General features: G+C 43.7%; 1 protein-coding gene and 1 pseudogene across 2 annotated transcripts; one reads left to right on the top strand and one right to left on the bottom strand.

The window, feature by feature from the left end:
• Positions 1-914: 914 nt before the first annotated feature.
• Positions 915-7,075, bottom strand: LOC118969745 (TATA element modulatory factor pseudogene; annotated as a pseudogene).
• On the top strand, positions 5,709-17,645 carry ZNF350 (zinc finger protein 350). 2 transcript variants are annotated; one of them, XM_073225860.1, is made up of 6 exons: positions 5,713-5,820; positions 9,996-10,185; positions 10,561-10,687; positions 11,874-11,969; positions 15,098-15,772; positions 16,937-17,644. In XM_073225860.1, the coding sequence occupies exons 2-6, from the start codon at positions 10,171-10,173 to the stop codon at positions 16,984-16,986; spliced, it is 963 nt and encodes a 320-aa protein (XP_073081961.1). In that variant the 5' UTR covers positions 5,713-5,820; positions 9,996-10,170; the 3' UTR covers positions 16,987-17,644. The 2 variants fall into 2 exon arrangements, with proteins under 2 accessions (XP_073081960.1, XP_073081961.1); XM_073225859.1 differs by having other exon boundaries at positions 5,709-5,820; positions 15,098-17,645.
• The last annotated feature ends 5 nt before the right edge of the window (positions 17,646-17,650 follow it).

The raw sequence follows: 17,650 nt of genomic DNA, 5'->3' as shown, positions 1-17,650 counted from the left end.
TGGAGGTGAATTTGGCACAGTGCTAGTCCACAAATCTTTTTCACTAACTAAATTAAAACAGCTTAAGGCTGACTTCGGTAGCTGTACAACCAAACCAGAAAACTACATTGATTAATTCCAGTACATCAGCGTAGCCTATGACCTCACCTGAAAAGACATTAAGGTAATCCTGGGGCAGGAGGCCCGTAAATTTGCTGATAGCCTCCATTTGTCAGACACTGACTTTGCCATCGGTAAGATTGCTGTTCCCTCTGTAAACCCTCGTTGGGATTTTAATGACAAAGATACTATGTGGGAAAGAAACCATTTCCTCTTCTGCATAAAGACCGGGCTAAAGAATGCCAGGCAAAAGGTTATTAACTATTCAAACATTCTAGGTCAAGTTGCTCCTGGCTTTCTGAGCTTTCTATTTTTAATTGGTTAACTTTTTTAGTCCCTTCTAGTGCACTTTCCTGGCCTTCTCTTTCCACCCCCCTTATATCTTTTTTTTCTGCCTAACAGGATGATAGCTAGTCACATAAAAGGTATGCATTAAAGTGTGATGTGGAAAAAGTGAAGGTTCCTGGTTGGCTAGCTCACTACACATGTGGGCAATATGTCATTATTGACTCTGTAATAAAGAGCCCTGCCCAGTACTCTGGGCGACATGGTGGCACAGCTGCAAGGCTGCAGGAGAGCAGAGATGAGACTGGAGTGGTGGCAGCACCAAGGACAGAGACTGAAATGGCTGCACAGGTAGAGAGGCCCAGAGGCAGAGACTGCTGCATGCAGACTTGCTCTGAGGGGACAGGATTCTAGTGACTGACCTGCCTCCATGGAAATAAAGTTGGTTATAAACCCTTTCACCCCAAAAACGTTCTACTTTCATTTCTTTGGTCACACTGAATCCATAGTGAACTTGCCTGGGGCTGAAACCCATTGGCAAGACATTCAGTATACTCAAAAAACAATATATTCAACTGTTTATATTATAACCCTCTCATTATCCAGATTCTTACATTGTCACTTGAAGATTTGTTGTACCTTTTTTCTTGTCTCACATATCTCCATTAACTTTAATCCTAGGTAGTTTATAATTTTGCAATCATACTTTGTTTTTTAAAATTCGTAACAAATTTTGTAACATAGAACAGCAAATCATTTAATAGCTTTACGGTCATGATTTACATAACACATTTACCAGTAGTAAGTGTACGATTCGAAGACATTTAGTAAGTTTATAGAGTTGTGCCACCATCACTGCAATCCACTTTTCAGTTTTCATTACCCCAAAAAGTAAATGGATGGTTGTTTTGTTATTGCTGAATTTTAACATGGAAATATTTTCCCCCAATCTCTGACTCCACTCTTCACTTTCTCAAATGCTGTGAGTACAAAAGTTTTTTAATTAAGTTCAATTTATTAGTTTTTCTTTAATGGTTCAACGTTTACTGTCTTGTCTCAGAACTCTGGTTAATTTAGGTTCATGAGAATTATATCCCATTTGCTTCTCTAAGTTTATACTTACACCTCTTATATTTAGGTCTGATCTATTTTTATTTATTTTTTTATTATTTTTTACTTTTTTCTATAAAAGAATTTATTGGAAGTCTGCATGTAAATACGAAATGTTTACATTCAGATTGATGGGAATGTAATTTTTAGAAGTTAACTGAGCCTTTGTCGTAGAAGTTCATCTATTTGGGTCTTATACATATTTTTTGCATCTTCAAGATCTAAGCGGGGTTCTTTGGCTTCTTCTGCTTTTTCCCCATACATCTGCAGAATGGTGGTGTACCTCTGATCCAAATCTCTTAGCTGAGTTCTAAGTTTGGGTACTTCCTTTACTTTCTCTTCAAGGTCATCATTTTGATTTGTTAATTTAACTAGCTCTTCAGCCATTATTGAACGTGTTTTTTCTAGACTGCCAATTTCTACCTGTAAATGAGTAATTTCTCCTTCCCTTAGCTTTAGCTGAGATTGTAGATTTTCAACAATGCTTGACCCTGCTCCTATCCTTACAGCATCATAAAGATTGCTTCCATTTGCTGAGACAGACATTGGTCCCAATGAGTGATCATGAGGCTCATCCTGAGATAGAAAAGATGTTTGTAGTCCTGCCATGTCAACTCCACTTACGGAGCTTAAGCGTGAAATTGTAGGAGTGCTAGAGAAATAAAATGGCTTCTGTTCCTTCTCTTTCATTGCTTCTTGAGTGAAGATTGCTTTCTTCCTTTCTTGTTCAACTTTCATTTTTTCCATTTCTAACTGACTGTTCAATAGTGTCTTTTCTTTCTTTGTCTCTTCAAGTGTTCTTACATATTCATCTTTTAGGTTTTCTAATGTAACCCGGTACCTATTATTTTCATCCTCCAGTTTTCTTAGCTTATTTTTCTCTGATTCTAGGTGGGCCTGAAATCTACTGTTTTCCTGTCTTAAGAGAGAATTCTGTGACTCCATGGAGGACATCTGAATTTTGTTGGCAAGGAGTTCTTCTGTGGCTGCACGTTCTCTTTCAACTGCTGCTGCCAGCAAGGTCTGGGATTCACCAAGCCTCTCAGAAAGATTCTTCTCTAACTTCTCCCATGACAATGTCTGAGACCCTCGAGTTGCTTGCAAATTTTCCGTCTGTCAAAGCAATGGTCTTGTTGTTGACGAAACACTTTGACTCAGTTCTTGGTTTCAATTCTCTGCTTCCTGGAGTCTCTGCTGAAGTTTGCTGATCTCATGGCGTAAATAATCCTCTTTTCTGGCAGCTGCTTGTTCTGCACATTGTCGTGCCAGCCGAAGGTCCCCCACTTGAATTGCTAACATTTCTTGCTGCTGACAGGCGGCCTCTTGGGCCTTCTCTGGGGTGGCAGCCAGCTCTTCCTTAGCCTTCATTTCACGACTCAGGGCAGCCTCCTGTGCCTCACTCTTTTCTTCAAGTTCATCCATGTCTGCTTGAAGTCGGCCAAGATCCTTCTCTTGGCGTTCAACCACAGAATTTAATTTTTTAATATTTTCTCTATGTTGTTTCTCAACCTCTTCTTTGCCATTGGGGGCCTGTTTTAAATGCTGCAATTCTTCTTCTAGATCTTTTACTTTTTTGTTCAGCTTCATAATATTTTCATTCTCTTTGTCTTTAGCTCTTAATTTCTTAATGATGTTAGAATTATGCAGTTGCTGTTTTGAAAGTTTTTCTCCTTCTTCCATCAATCCTAGGATCTGTTCATCTTTCTCTTTCAAAAGGTCTCCAGTTTCACTACTGTTTAATCTAGTGGCAAGTTCTTCTTTTATACTTTTGATTTCCTTTTTAGCAGCATCTCTCTCTTTGCAGGCTAGCTGAACTTTCTTTTCTGCTTCTGCAATCCTTTGAGTAAACTCATCTTTCAAAGAAGAAATGCTGATACTTTCTTCTTTCACTCTGAACATTTCATCTTTCAGATTATCATAGGCTTCTTCTAGAAGTGCTTTTTCTTTACTAAGAGATAATAACTGAGCCTCCCTTTTATCCAGTTTCTCATTCAGAAATTCAACTTTCTTGCAAACATCTTCCTTCTCAGAAAGTGCCTCTGGCTGACTTTCAGCACCTTCACACTGCTCGGTCTACTTAAGACAGTATGTCCTTCATTTATTGGTGAAGAAACCAAGGTATCAGGCTGTTCACAGTTAACAGGAGTTGCACTTCGTCTACTTTCTTCCATTTGTTTCTTCAGTCGGTATAATTAATGTTTTATTTGCTTCTTCAGATTTTCCTTCAACAGATTCAACTATTTTAGTCTTTGGAGTTGAAGGGTTAACTACAATAGGTACTAAAGCATATCCTTTGCTTGACAATTCATCAACTGAATTGATTTCACTTACACTACGGCTATCTAATGACTGTACACTAAAGGAGTCCATTCTTTCAAAAGCATCTTTCAAGATGAGCAACAGCTCAGTGAGTTTTTGGAAATCATCTAAACAATTATACTCAGGACAAGCAGATGCTGAGAGAGGCTGAAAAGATGTTTGCATCAAGTGAAGACTTGATTTTGAATCTGTCATCTCTTGTCTTGAACTTGCTGAGCTCTCGCTTATTACGCTGTCATGATCTAAAACTTCAATATCACTGGTGGTAGAAGTACCTGATGAGAAGGTGCTAACAAGAGGAGAAGGTGTATTACTCTGTCTGTCTTCATGTTTTTGCTCCTTAGGTTCCAAAGCCATGTCCTTTGTTTCTGTTGTGAGAGACTGTGTAGACATATTAGATGTAGACATATTAGATATGTTTTCCCTGGTTGTTTTCACATTAATTGCACTTTCAGATACTTTCAGAGGCATGACTGACACCTGCGTATCAGATTCTTTATTAACAGTTTCTTCATGCCTGCCTTCAGTTTTAGGTGACAGACTATCTAATGCCAGACCTTCCCCGGACACACATGGAGAAGGGTCTTTTACTTTTGACTCTGTTGTTTCGCTTGTTCTTGACTGCCCAGTGTGCAATGATTCCTGTGAGGTGTTTTTCACTTCTTCTGGCCGTTGTGATTTTGCTGGTGGTTTTGATACCACTGGACTCGTCTGAATGGTCTGAACATCTGCTGGAGACAGAAAGGCACTGAAGAAATTTTCAGATTCATCTACCACAGTTCTCCCAACTGGCTTTGTAATTGCTTTTGGAGAGGCTACTGGTTGACTCTGAGGTTCAGTGATGGACTTTAACCCCCAGGTCGATGTATCCCATCCTCCGCTGACAGGAGGACTTATCTGGAATGGTCTCGGTCCAGGCACTCGGCTCCTCTTCCTGGATGTCCAGGACCCTGTTGATGGACTTCTGGGCCTGGGACAGGGCCTGCTTCATGAAGCTGGAGAGCTGGGAGGCGTTGAACCAACTCTTCTCCCCGCCTCAACCGGCAGTGCCATGGCAGCACAAAGAGGGAAGGCCAGGGGCCAGGCCGACCGGCCTCAGGCCCGGGGAGGTGCGGCGGAACAGCCTCGCCCCCTTCTTCAGCCGGCGGGGGGCCCCGTCAGCGAGTGGCCATGACCCCAACGATCTCTGCTGACCCCTATTTTTATTTTTATATATGGCTAGAGTTAAGCGTCTTATTTTCTGCACTAGATCTTTATCCCAGCATCGTTTGTTGAGAAGACTAACCCCACTGACTTGAAACCTTGGTCAAAAAGCTATTGCCCTTGGTATTTGTGGATTCTGAATTCCAATTGTGTCATTCCTATTGACTCCAGACCTTTACAAGCCTCGTTTTTAGTGGCCTTTTCCCGAGTCCCCGCTGCTCTTTCCCCCTCGAAGGAGACGTCGGGGCTTGCGCTGTACCAGCTTCTTGAAATTTTCCGCCAGTAGTCTCCGTGGCTGTTCGTTTACCCATCGGTAAAATCATGTATTGCTGTTTCTCTTTTCAGAAGTTAGTTCTCTGCAGCTGTACCAACGCCTGAATTCCTTGTCCATATCGAAACCTTTTTATTTTTTATTTTTTTTCTACAAAGCGTAAAATGCCGCGACATTACCTTTCCGTCCAACCTGCCGAAAGCAACTTAACCCGCCCGCTCCATGTTTGCCTCGCAAAGCTCAGTCTCTAAAAACCTCCTCATTTTCCGCAGGCGCCGAAACCGCGCCGTTAGAGAGTAACCTCGGGGCCTCCCGGCTCCGCCCGCCCTCCCAACACGGCCCCCCGCTCGCCCAGCCGGCCCCCGACGTGCTGCCTACCCGGGCAGCCCCGGAAACGCGCTGCCCACCCTCTTCCGCCGCAGAGCCTCCTCGGCCGCCGTAGGCCGACGAAAACTCTGGGCGACGTTCCCGGAGGCAGCCGCAGTTCGCGGAAGTGTGACGTTTGGACCCCGGTTGTGGGCTGGGTAAACCAGGTCAGCGCGCTGTTGTCCCTTGTGGTTTTCTCTTGACAAACCCGTGGGAGGTTTGTCTCGCACAGAGGGGCGTGACGGCCACGGAGTGGAAGCGGAGCGGGTGGACCTGGGGGCTGTTGGCGGGGCGGGTAGGGCGCGCCGACGTGGAGGTGTGCGGGCGGAGCCCGGCGGGAGTCTGACGCGCCGGCGCGGGCTCGTACCTGGGATACTTCAAACGACTGGATCTGCAGAGATCCTCGCGCGTGTCCCGGCCGTCGGGGTGGAGGGTTCCTCAGGGTCCTTCTGCTGGCAGGTGGTGCGGGTGGTATTTGCGACGACCGCAGTCTGGTTCACGTTGGGAATTTAATGTGCGGCTCAGTGATGGGGGGCCTGGGGTGGGCGGTCATCACAGGGGGGCTCTGACTGCTCCGGCTTTCTGATTCATGGCAGTGTGAGCAGAGCCTGGTACAGAGAAGCAATGAGGGCTGACGCTTTGGACGCGTGGGACCCCTGGCTCGTGTTTGGGTTGAGATTCCAACCTCGTCTGCGGGGACAGAGGCGAGCGGCCCAGGGCAGCAGTCGGAAACCATCTGTTTTTCAGTCTTTTATTCAGGACTTGACTAACTACAGACCGAGGGACTAAGCCAGCAATGCTGGTCTCATGTATGTCTGTGGCTGCTGTCGCCCTGCAAAGGCAGAATTGAGTTCTTGTGACAGATACATGTTGGCCCGCGAAGTCGAAAATGTGTTTCTGTGCCTTTGCAGAAAATGTTTGCCAACGGCCCGCACTGGCCTCTTAATACGTAGCAGCGGACACTGTTGCTTATTTGCCTGACATGCAGTCACACCTTTTCTTTGCTGACAGATCTCCATTTGGTTTATAGTACCCATCCTTTTAGGTAATTGATGCATTAGTAAGTCCTGGTTGGTCTTAGTGAATTATGGTGGCTCCAGTTCCGGTTGCTAGTGTTGAATTTCTGTGAAATGAGCTTAGCTATATGGGGCAACTCTAACCAGCCTTCCATGTGAAAACCTGCCTCAGGGACCATTTTCTTTTTTAAATAAGTAATTCCTTGAATCTTTCCATGTCAGTGATGATTTTGTCTGAATATAACCTTAACTTTCTGTCCAGTTTCTAATGTTTGTAACCTATTCCTGTCTCAGTGCATTGGCTGTTCTCTGATGCCGAGTAGGAAGGCAGGTAGGGTGGTAGTGGGCATCTTGGCTCTGTTGCCTACCCGAAAAATTCCCCCGCTACGTGGTCTGGAGTTGACATGTTTCTAAGAGAGTAGGATCATTGAATTATGAATTCATCCAGGATTTCCAATTGAAAGACATAAAAAATGTTTACAGTATAATCTGAGTTATGTCTTTATGAATAAAAAACTTTATTAAAGCTTTGTCTTTTATTAATTCCTAACGATCTTTATTTGTACCAGTTCTCTTTCTCTGATCCCTCTCACTACAAATGTTTTATTGCTCTCTTTAAAAAACAAATAATTGGGTATTATTGAGCTTTTCCATTTATTTGTTGATTTAAAATATCCATAAAGTAATTGGTATAAAAGGACTATAAATATATGAAACAGTTGGTACCTAGGTCAAGAAAGAGAACACAGCCAGCACCCCAGTGGTGAGTCTCTTCCCAACTATATTACGTCCTCACACCCAAAGGTCACTACCATCCTATCTGTATAGCAAGCTTTTTCAGACTTTTCTTTACAGTTTTATCATATTAAAAATTTTTTTATTTTACATACGAACCATTAATTTGAGTTACTTGTGCCTATTTTTAACAGTGGGTCAATGTAATCATAAACCACACATTATTTTAATCCCAGTCTTCTTTTGCCCAATAATTGTAAGAATCATTCATGTTTTTGCACATAGGTGCATTTTTCTTATTTATTTTGCTGTACAACAGAGTTCAGGCAAACATTCTATAAATACGTACACAGTAAATATTTTAGGAGTTGCAGGCCACAGTCTCTCAGATATGCCTCTTTGTATGTTTAGAGTCTTTACAAAAAACTAGAAACCATTTTTAGTTTGCAAGCTAGACAAAGATTGTAGTTTCTACCTATCTTCCCATTGTTTGAGTATAAGGCAGTTTCCTGCTGTTAATTGAGCTTGTATTGGTTGCAATTTCGATTGTTTTGAATAATGCTGCTATGTGACTTCTTGTCAGTGTCTTCTGGTTCCAATGTGCCCCTATTTGGGGCTGGCTGGAGGGTGTAATATAGACCTTAGCTGTACACCTCAGAATGAAATTGCTGTATGTTAAGGTGTGTAAAACTTCAATAGAGAAACGGTGCTGAAATGTCTTCCAAAGTGGTTGTACTATTTACAGTTCCCCCAGAAGAATATCATTTGCTTTATAGTGTGATTTATGTGGCCTGTTTAGAATGTCTTTCTATATACCCTGATATCATTGAGAGATTCTGCTATGTTATCTTCTTAGTTTTACTAATTTGCCTCTCCCATTGTGATTGACAGCTGCCCCCTGTTAAAAAATTATTTTTTGTGTGTGTATGTTATACAGTGGGGTTCCACTTTCTCCCTGGTTACTCACCCCAGCATGGATATCTGATTGTCCCAGTACCATTTCTTAAAAAGACATCCTTCCCACTTCTGTGCAGTGCCACCCTTCTTACCTAGTTCTCTTTATATGCAGGAGTCTATAGGCATTTAATTTTCTTGCTTTATCCTAGTTGTCTATTATTGTATTAATACTGTGTTGTTAAAAGTGACTTTAAGTGATAAAGAAAATCTTCCAGCTTTTTTTTAAGAGTGAACATAGCTGTCAGTTAGGATTTCAACCAGATTTCCTTGAATTTGTAGACATATTTGGGAGATGTATATTTAAAATGTTTAGCTTCCTAAGTCATCTTTATAACCCATTTCAATTTCTTTCAGTCTGTTAAAATTTCTCTCAATATTTCTTTTAACTTATCAAACATTTTTCATGGCATTGAGATATTGTTTATAAATGTTATTTTGTCAATGGCTTGTTTTTTCTGTCAGTTACTGGGAGAGGTGGGTTTGTTGAAGTCTTCTACAAATTAGTAGGGATTTGTTCATGTTGCTTGGGCTATTTTTGCTGTATACATTTCAAGGCTGTATTGTTAAGTGGAGAGAAACTGAAAAATTTTATAATGCTGTGAACTGAACCTCTTGCCAGTGAGCATTTTTTTCTTTCTCTGTAGTAGATTTTGGGCTTTATGGTCTATTTTGCCTGAGAATATACTTATGCTAGATTATCCATGGTTACTCTTTCCATCGTTATCTTTTCTAATCTTTTGTTCTCAAGCTTTCCATATTATTATGTTTCAAACATGTCACCTACAATAGCATGTTACTACAATACCAGTCTGACAGATTTGAGATATTTGAATCTAAGATAATTAACTGGAATCCTTGTTCTGTTTATAGATAATATAATGCTTGCTATGTTTTATTTTAAGACAGTTATCTAAGTATATTGTACATTTTCCCTACTTGTTCTCTGTTCCTTATCCCCCCTCCACCTTTTTTTTTTTTGCCTTGTTTTCGATGAATTTCTTATCATATTTCCCCCTTCAGTTAGTTTGGAAATTACGTACTTTAAGACAGTTCTTAGTTTCATCATAACACTAAAGATGACCTACAGTGTGGGCCCTTTCTTTTTCCAAATTCTTATGTTTACTCCACCTTCTAATTTTAGACTAGTATGTATTTTAATTCCTCATGTATTTAAAACCACCTAAGGTGTTCTCATTATTGCTGAAAAGACCGCTTCTGTTTTGCCCAGTACATTGGTGTTCACACTGAAGTGTGAGTCCTTCTGGGGTGTACGGAACATTTGAAGAGGTACCTGAGCTCACATGGTTTAAGGAAAGCTGTGCCCAGACCCTCTCCTCCCCAGGGTCTGTCTATAACTTATCTGCCTGCAGGTCCCCTGCTCTAGGGGACGGGGGGCCAGGCTGGATCTCACTTCCCCCTTCTCCTTTGACAGTCACCCCACTTTAACTTCACCTCCACCACACTCAGAGGCTAAGGCTTTCTTGGCCAGAAGGGTAAGGTCCTCTGGGGACCCCTAATAAAGGGACACTCGGCAATACTGCCGCCACTGTGTCCAGGTGAGTGCCCAGGAGCCGTGACAGCGCCTGGGCACAGAGGACTGTACCCCTCAAATTCACTTTCTCCTTGACGCACAGGTCCTGAGTTGAGTCCCCAGGAGCAGGAGAACCCTGTGAAGGAGGAAGAAGTGACAGGATCCGGTACCAGCATTTCTGCTGATACACGTGACGGAAGCCTGAGATCGCTGAGCGGAGAGCTGAGCAGATCCAGACCACGAAGAGCCCCCTTGCCAGCTGCTGAGAGGCAGGAGAGATGATCCAGGCCCAGGTGACTTCGGGCTCATTTCAGTCCCGCCCTTGTTTCCTCGGGGACTTGGAGAGGCCTGTAGGAAACCAGGCCCATTCATCTCAGAAGTACATGTACCTATGTCTTCTGTCTGTCACACACACGAGTGTGGTGTTTCTAGGTTAACAAGAAAGTCTAACTTGTACACATTATAGAAAGTCCTAATAGGGAAGTGGATTGATGAGTGAATGCATAATTGCAGAATATTTTATTAGACATTTGCTTCAACAACATATGAAAATAACCCCACTAGATATCTAGCTGTAGCCTATAGAGTAGATATAAGTAGAAAAACCTTTACATTTCTTCCATGTCATTGAAAACATGACTTCATTAAACAGCACTGTGTTATGACAGGAATCCCTGACATTTGACGACGTGGCCGTGGACTTCAGCCAGGAGGAGTGGCAGCTCCTGGCCCCCGCTCAGAAGGACCTGTACCGGGACGTGATGTTGGAGAACTACAGGAACCTGGTGTCAGTGGGTGAGGATGGCGCCCCTGTGTCGCCCAGAGGGTGCTTGCCCATCGTGACCTCACCTCTCTCAGCTTCTGAACATTCTGGTGTGTCCTAGGTTCTCTGAAGTGGTTGATTCTCAGTCCCCTCTCTGGCTTCAGAGAAATTGGCATATTCTGCGTTCACCAGAGAGAGAAGCCTTGTAGATACATGTGACATTTTGATTTACATTAAGAAATGTATATATTCCACCTTTGTCTCTAGTTCTGGCACAGAGCTCCTAAAAGTCTTAGAATTTCTTAAGCATAAGAGGGTGAACTTAAAATGGATGTCTTTTGGTTTTTCTTATAGCAAGACCCTTTCTACCATATCCAAGTTTATGTTAATGAAGTGGTATTTGAAAGGCTACAAGATAACCTCAGCGGGGGGGCTGGTAGCCAAGGGAACCAACCATGATTAGCAGATGAGAACTTTCAGCCCCACCCCCACCCCGCCTCTGGAGAGGACCCAGGGGCTGGAGGTTAAATCAGTCCCCAGATGTTAAGGATTTAATCAGTCACGTGTACTGAATGAAGCCTCCATGAAAACCCCAAAGGGTGGGTTCAGAGAGCTTTCGAGCGGGTAGACGGGTGGAGGTGCAGGGAAAGTGGGGCACTCAGAGAAGACATGGAGCTCCGCGTCCCTTCCCACGGCCCTTACATAGGTGTGTATCGCTTTCATCTGGCTGTTCCTGAGTTGTCTCCCTTTATAATGAACTGGTGATCTAGTAAGTAAACCGTTTTCCTGAGTTCTGTGAGTCACTCTAGCAAATTAATTTTACCTGAGAAGGGAGTCATGGGAACTTCCATTCTTATCTGTGGGATCAGAAACCCAGGAGACAACCTGGACCTGCAGGCGGCATCGGAGGGAAGGTGGGTGGGCAGTCTTGTTGAGCAAACCCCTAACCTGGGGCACCTGACACTTTGGCCAGAAGGATAGTGCCAGAACTGAGCTAAATTGTGCGATACCCATTAGCATCCATCCCTAATGGGTGGCAAATCTACATATCTGGTGTCAGAGTGAAGTAGTGTACTAGAGTATTGGCAGGAGACACGGAGGAGTGGGTTTTTCCTTCATAATGTGAGTCATTTTGTCCTTGCATGTCACATTCTGTGGTCTTCACTGACCCCGCGCCTCATTCCGTGGGTCTGAGTCTTGCGTCGTCTCCCACGGCAGGCGGTCCACCGAAGAGCCCGAACGCCCTCCCCAGGCTGGAGCCGGGGGAACCGCCGAGGGCCGGGGAAGACGGGATCCGAGGTGGGGCCCGTCCAGGTGGGTGAGGCGACCCGCACAGGGGGCAGGCTGCGGGCCCGCGTGCTCATCGCCCGGCGAAGGGTCACGACCGTGTGGGGGTCTGAGGCTCCGGAGCACTGCCTGCTGCAGCTCTCTCCCACGGGAGAGCTCTTGTAGGCGTTGGAAGAAAAATACGCCCCTTTCTTCTGGGGTTTGATCTTCATTTTACCTACGTCTAGATCTGTGTTTGCATAGTCGGCCTCTTCCAGGGTCTCGAGTCTCCCCTTCCTCTTCCTCCTTCGCCTCCCTCGCTGTGAAATCCCACCGCCCAAGGCCTCTCTCCGAAGAGGAGACCGAGTTCCTCGCTGTCGTCAGGCCGCTTCCTGCCCACTGGGATGTGGATTCCCTGGCCTGACATCCGCCCCGTCCTGGAAGCTGGGCCCCCAAAGTGGACCGGTCTCCTCTGTGCCTTTCTCCCCGCTCTCGGGTTCCCCAAAGGTTCTCTTTTCCATCTGTCATGTGACCCAGCCCCTCAAAGCTTTCTCCAAATAGGCTGATCCAGTCACCGGTGAGGACTCTCGAATCGGCGTCTCATGCGATCCACAGGCGTTAGTTCTGCGTCGTTTACTCACCTCCCCGGTGTCTCTGAGTTTCCAGCGATCGCAGGACCCAGAATCACCTTCCCTCCAAGAACACCCGTGTGCGTTTGGGTCCCCTTTCTCCCGGGCGTCTCCATCGTGGCCATCCAGGCAGTACTTGAAATATTCCCTCCCTGCAGTGGTCTCCCATTCATGATGAATTTTTAACTAGAAAACATATTTTAACATCCTATATATTCAGTTACAGCCTAAACCAGATCATAACTCTTGCTAACTTTGATTTAATTCCTCTGTATATTTTCTAATTTTTAACTTCCCATCATAGATGTTACCATTGATTTCATTTCCCCAAAACTTTCATTTTTCTTCCCATTATGTTCTGATGACATTGTCCCACTTAACTGCATTACCTATCATATGACATTAATCTTCTTTGCATGATCTCCATGATATGTCATCTTAATCACAAAGAGATTTCTATCTTCTGTTCAAAACTCTCCCTAGTGTGTTCCATACATGATCACTTTCTTGATTCGTTCATGTATAAATTATTTTTTGACAGCCTAGTGTATGGCGGAGGGTAAGAACAATGAGAAAAAAACATACAGATAGATCAGAGCTTTCTTTCATTCTAAGATCAGATGGCAAAGAGTTAACCAAAATAAGTAAATAATATGTCTAGGGGATGAAAAGTACTGTGATAAAAGTTTAGTCGGGGCTGGGGCTAGGAAGGGAATGCTGCTTCGATGAGGTGCCTTTGAGCCAAGAGATGAAGGAAATTTGTAGGCCCTGGGTTAGGAGTGTGTTCGGTGTGAAGAGGACAGCAAGTACAAAAGTATAAAAGCCCAAGACAGGAAAGCATTTGAGAAATATTCCGGAGTCTGCATGGACAGAGCAGTCTGTGCTATCAGGAACATGCTGGAGACATGGCCAAAGGGCCAGTATCAGCGGGAGGTAAGGGTGAGTAAGATTGGTCAAGCCGTCCATTTCAAGGAATCATAATTTTATCCTAATAAGATGAGAAAACGAGTTCTTGAGAGCCACAATGACATGAAATTTGTAATGTTTTCAAAGAATTTCTTTGCCTACTGTGTAGAAAGCAGACAGCGAGCAGGGGTGCAAGCAGGAAAGTCATGTGACAGGCAACTGCAGAACACGAGAGGGGGTGGTTGACTTCAGCATGGGCTCACTAGAGCGGGCAGGTGGGAGCTGACCTTCAAGTCAGTCAGGGCACTGACAGAAAGCAGATGAAAGTTGATGGTCACGTTCTTGAGGTGACAGCTGTTGCAAAGAACATCAAAGTGGCATAACTGAATAAAGGGGACCTTGACCTCAGCTCTGTGATTCTAGCGACAGGAAGTCCATTAAAGTGCATTTGAGATGTGAGTGAGGGATATGAGCAGGCTCTTTGGGCATCAAACATCCCAAAACAAAACTGGAAAGTTCAAAGGCTGGAGGCAGGAGTGTCTGAGGAACATCAGGATACCTGTTTGGATGGAGTGCAAGACAACAGTCAGGTCAGTGGGGTAGTGTCTAGGGACTGGGGCAGTAGGTCACACAGGGGCCTGTCAAGGACATTTCAAGACCTTCAGTATATCCCTTAGGATATGAGAAAATGTCAGAGAGTTTGAGTAGAGGCAGCCTGTTACCATATGATTTGTGTTGAAAAGATCACTTTGTCTCTTGCTCAGAAAACAGACAGGAGCTGGAAGGGGAGCAACGGGAAAGCCAGGCAGGAGGTTGCTGCAGGAGTACCCAAGAGAGTGCTTGGCTCTGACGTGGGGAGGTGGCGTGGCTGTTAGTCCATTCTGTGGATATTTTATTTATCACTGAGATAGATGCTGTGTGTGAGTGACAGGAACAAATCAAGGGCGACCATGAGATTTGTCATAGTTGAAGAGAAGAGTGGAGTTGCCACTTACTGTGATGGAGGGTGGCAGGGATTTGGCTTGGGAAATAAGGAGTTCTGTTTTTGAGACTGCAAGTTAGATGTGCTTGAAGCCCTCTACTGTGTTGTTGTTATTCCCTGCAGTGTGGACCACCACTATGAGTCCACCAGTGAGGGCTGGCTTTCTCCAAAATATAACCTGATTGCGCCTCCCTCCATTACCATTACCATTTTCACAACCTGTTTTCCTTGTCTCTGTCTTTTGCCCCTTAAGTGTTTTCCCCAATTTGCAGTGCAGACACCATGAACATGAAGAATATGTTTGTGTATCCCCAACACTAGCACCATTCTAGTACACAGTAATCATCAATAAGGATTTGTGATACGAGTGAGTCTGTGTCTCTCCAATTTGAATGAGGTGGTGCTTTAATGTGTGGCACACTGCTCACAGTAAATTGCTTGTATTTGACAGTTTCTGCTTTTCTGCAAGGCCAATATTTAGAAAGCCGGACAATGTGTTTACTCATCATTGCTGTTTTTTGAAATATATAAGGAACATTAAACATGGAGTTTTATTTATACTAAAAGGGTCCTCACTAAAAATTTAGCAAGGTATTTTTAAAATTAGTTTTCTTCCAAATCAAGCTGATGGATGAATTCATTTTTCTTTTCTTTCCTAGAAATCTGGAGAGTCGATGATCATGAAAGCATGGACAATAGCTTAGAACAATGGCGTAGATTTAGCACATTTAACAATACTGTTCATCAGAGTGGAATTCATTTTCTATTAAGGAAAAATCATGATATGCTTGACTTACATGGAAAAAATATGAAATCAAATTTAACTTTACTTAACCAGAGCAGAAGCTTTGAAATAAATAATGCTGCTGAGCATACTGGAGATGGGAAATCCTTTCTCTGTTATAATAGTGAGCGATTTCAGACTGAAATTCAATTCCCTGACAGCCAAAAACTCAGCACTAAGTGCCAAGTCATCAAGCATCAAAAAACTAAAAAAATAGAGAAGCCACATGTGTGCAGTGAATGTGGAAAAGCCTTCATGAAGAAGTCTTGGCTTAGTGATCACCAGATCATTCATACGGGAGAGAAACCCCATCGATGTAGTCTATGTGGGAAAGCCTTCTCCAGAAAGTTCATGCTCACTGAGCACCAGAGAGCTCATACAGGAGAGAAACCTTACGAATGCACTGAGTGTGGCAAAGCCTTCCTCAAGAAATCACGGCTTAATATACATCAGAAAACACATACAGGAGAGAAACCATATATATGTAGTGACTGTGGAAAAGGCTTCATCCAGAAGGGAAATCTCATTGTACATCAGCGGATTCATACAGGTGAGAAACCTTATATATGCAATGAATGTGGAAAAGGCTTCATCCAGAAGACGTGCCTCATAGCACATCAGAGATTTCACACAGGAAAGACTCCCTTTGTGTGCAGTGAGTGTGGAAAATCCTGTTCCCAGAAATCAGGCCTCATTAAACATCAAAGGATCCACACAGGAGAGAAGCCCTTTGAATGCAGTGAATGTGGGAAAGCCTTTACCACAAGGCAAAAACTCCATGTCCATCAAAGAACTCACACGGGGGAAAGACCTTATGTCTGCAGTGAGTGTGGGAAAGCTTTTGCATACATGTCTTGCCTTGTTAAACATAAGAGAATACACACAAGGGAGAAACGCGGAGATTCAGTCAAGGTGGAAAGTCCCCTCAAAGAGAATCTCAGTTCATCACAGACTAGTACTGCCATGCAAGAAGAGGGCTCTGTTAATACAGTGCCTCTGCACATGCCTTCCCTGTCCCCTCAGACGTCGCTAAACATGAGTGGGCTCCTAACAAATAGGAATGTAGTCATAGTGGGGCAGCCTGTGGCCAGGTGGGCACCCTCAGGAGGACTTTGCCAAGACAGACACCTTATGAGTGCAGTGAATGTGGCTGTGCCCTCAGTGGTCAATTATGTCTTATTTTATATCACAGAGAACCAGTAGGAAAAAACTCAGGTATTTCATGTGTAAAAGGTTTGAGCTAAAGTTTCCAGCTCATTCTATGGCTGAAGAGTATATATTGAGAAAAACTATAAATGCTGAGACTGGGAAAGCCTAATAGCCTCCTATTATGTATATGCATCGATACAGGGGCATCACCGGATGTGACCCAAACACATACAACACTCACTTCCTCTGTTGGGTCAGTTAAACATATGAAGGCAGCTTGAGTTCAACTAAGTGGAGGAAATGAGCAGGTGAAGTTTTAAAACAAGGTAATTTGTATCTGGATGTTATGAATGAAGGGCTAATACTGAATTGGTGAGAGATGGGAATGTATACGATCAGTTCAGTCAGTCCAGGTCCAGGTGAAGGATTAATTGAAAACTGGGATGTCTACCATAAAGTTTTAGAAGTTTATATTATATAGAGTCATGAAACAACAACCTACGATTGAGCCTATTTGTTTCATTTACTGTTTGTCAAATACTCCCTGTGTACTGTCCCTGTTCAGGAGCTGAGGATACACTGGTGATCAAAACAGAAAAAGCCTGTGGTCTCTAAGAGGAGGCACTGAGGTAATTGGACTGTCTTTAGTGGTACCTTTGCAGGTCACCGAGCAAGGGGGTGTCACTCTCTAGGTGAAATAGACGCCGTCTTAAACATTCTGGTTGCTAGAAGGCAATACCATAGCCTGGGTGGCTTTTAGAGAAATTTATTTCTCACATTTCTGCAGGCTTCAAAGTCCAAGATCAGAGTGCTGGCAGACTCGGTGTTTATTGAGCACCTGCTTCGTGGTTCACAGAAGATAGTCATTTGTGCCCTCACATAGGGGAAAGGGAATGGAGCTCTCTTGGATGTCTTTCTAAGGGCACTAATCCCATTTATGACAGCTCCACCCTCATGACCTAATCACCTCTCAAAGGCCCCACTTAATACTATCACTAATTTGGGATTAGGCATCAATGTATGAATTTTGGGGGGACACAAACATCCAGTCCGTAGCAGGTATCGAGTACAGTCGTTCCCCCAATCCATTCCAAGACTCCCAGTGGATGCTTGAAACTATGGATATTAAACCCTGTGCATAATTTTTTTCCTATACATACCTATGACAAAAGTTTATAAATGAGGCACAATAAGAGATGCACAGTTAGTAATAAAACAGTTATAACAATGTGCTATAATAAAAGTTATGTGAATATGGTCTCTCCAAATCTTAGTGCAC

Source organism: Manis javanica, chromosome 17 (assembly GCF_040802235.1).
Source record: "Manis javanica isolate MJ-LG chromosome 17, MJ_LKY, whole genome shotgun sequence".
Taxonomy (NCBI): domain Eukaryota; kingdom Metazoa; phylum Chordata; class Mammalia; order Pholidota; family Manidae; genus Manis; species Manis javanica.
Note: the sequence above shows the minus strand (reverse complement) of the source record. Positions and strands in the feature narration are given on the sequence as shown.

Excerpts from the sequence above, each read along its gene's own strand:
- ZNF350 (XM_073225859.1), top strand. Across the intron at positions 10,688-11,873 it reads CAGGAACCTGGTGTCAGTGG|GCGGTCCACCGAAGAGCCCG; the intron begins GTGAGGATGGCG and ends CTCCCACGGCAG. Across the intron at positions 11,970-15,097 it reads CCGAGGTGGGGCCCGTCCAG|AAATCTGGAGAGTCGATGAT; the intron begins GTGGGTGAGGCG and ends TTTCTTTCCTAG.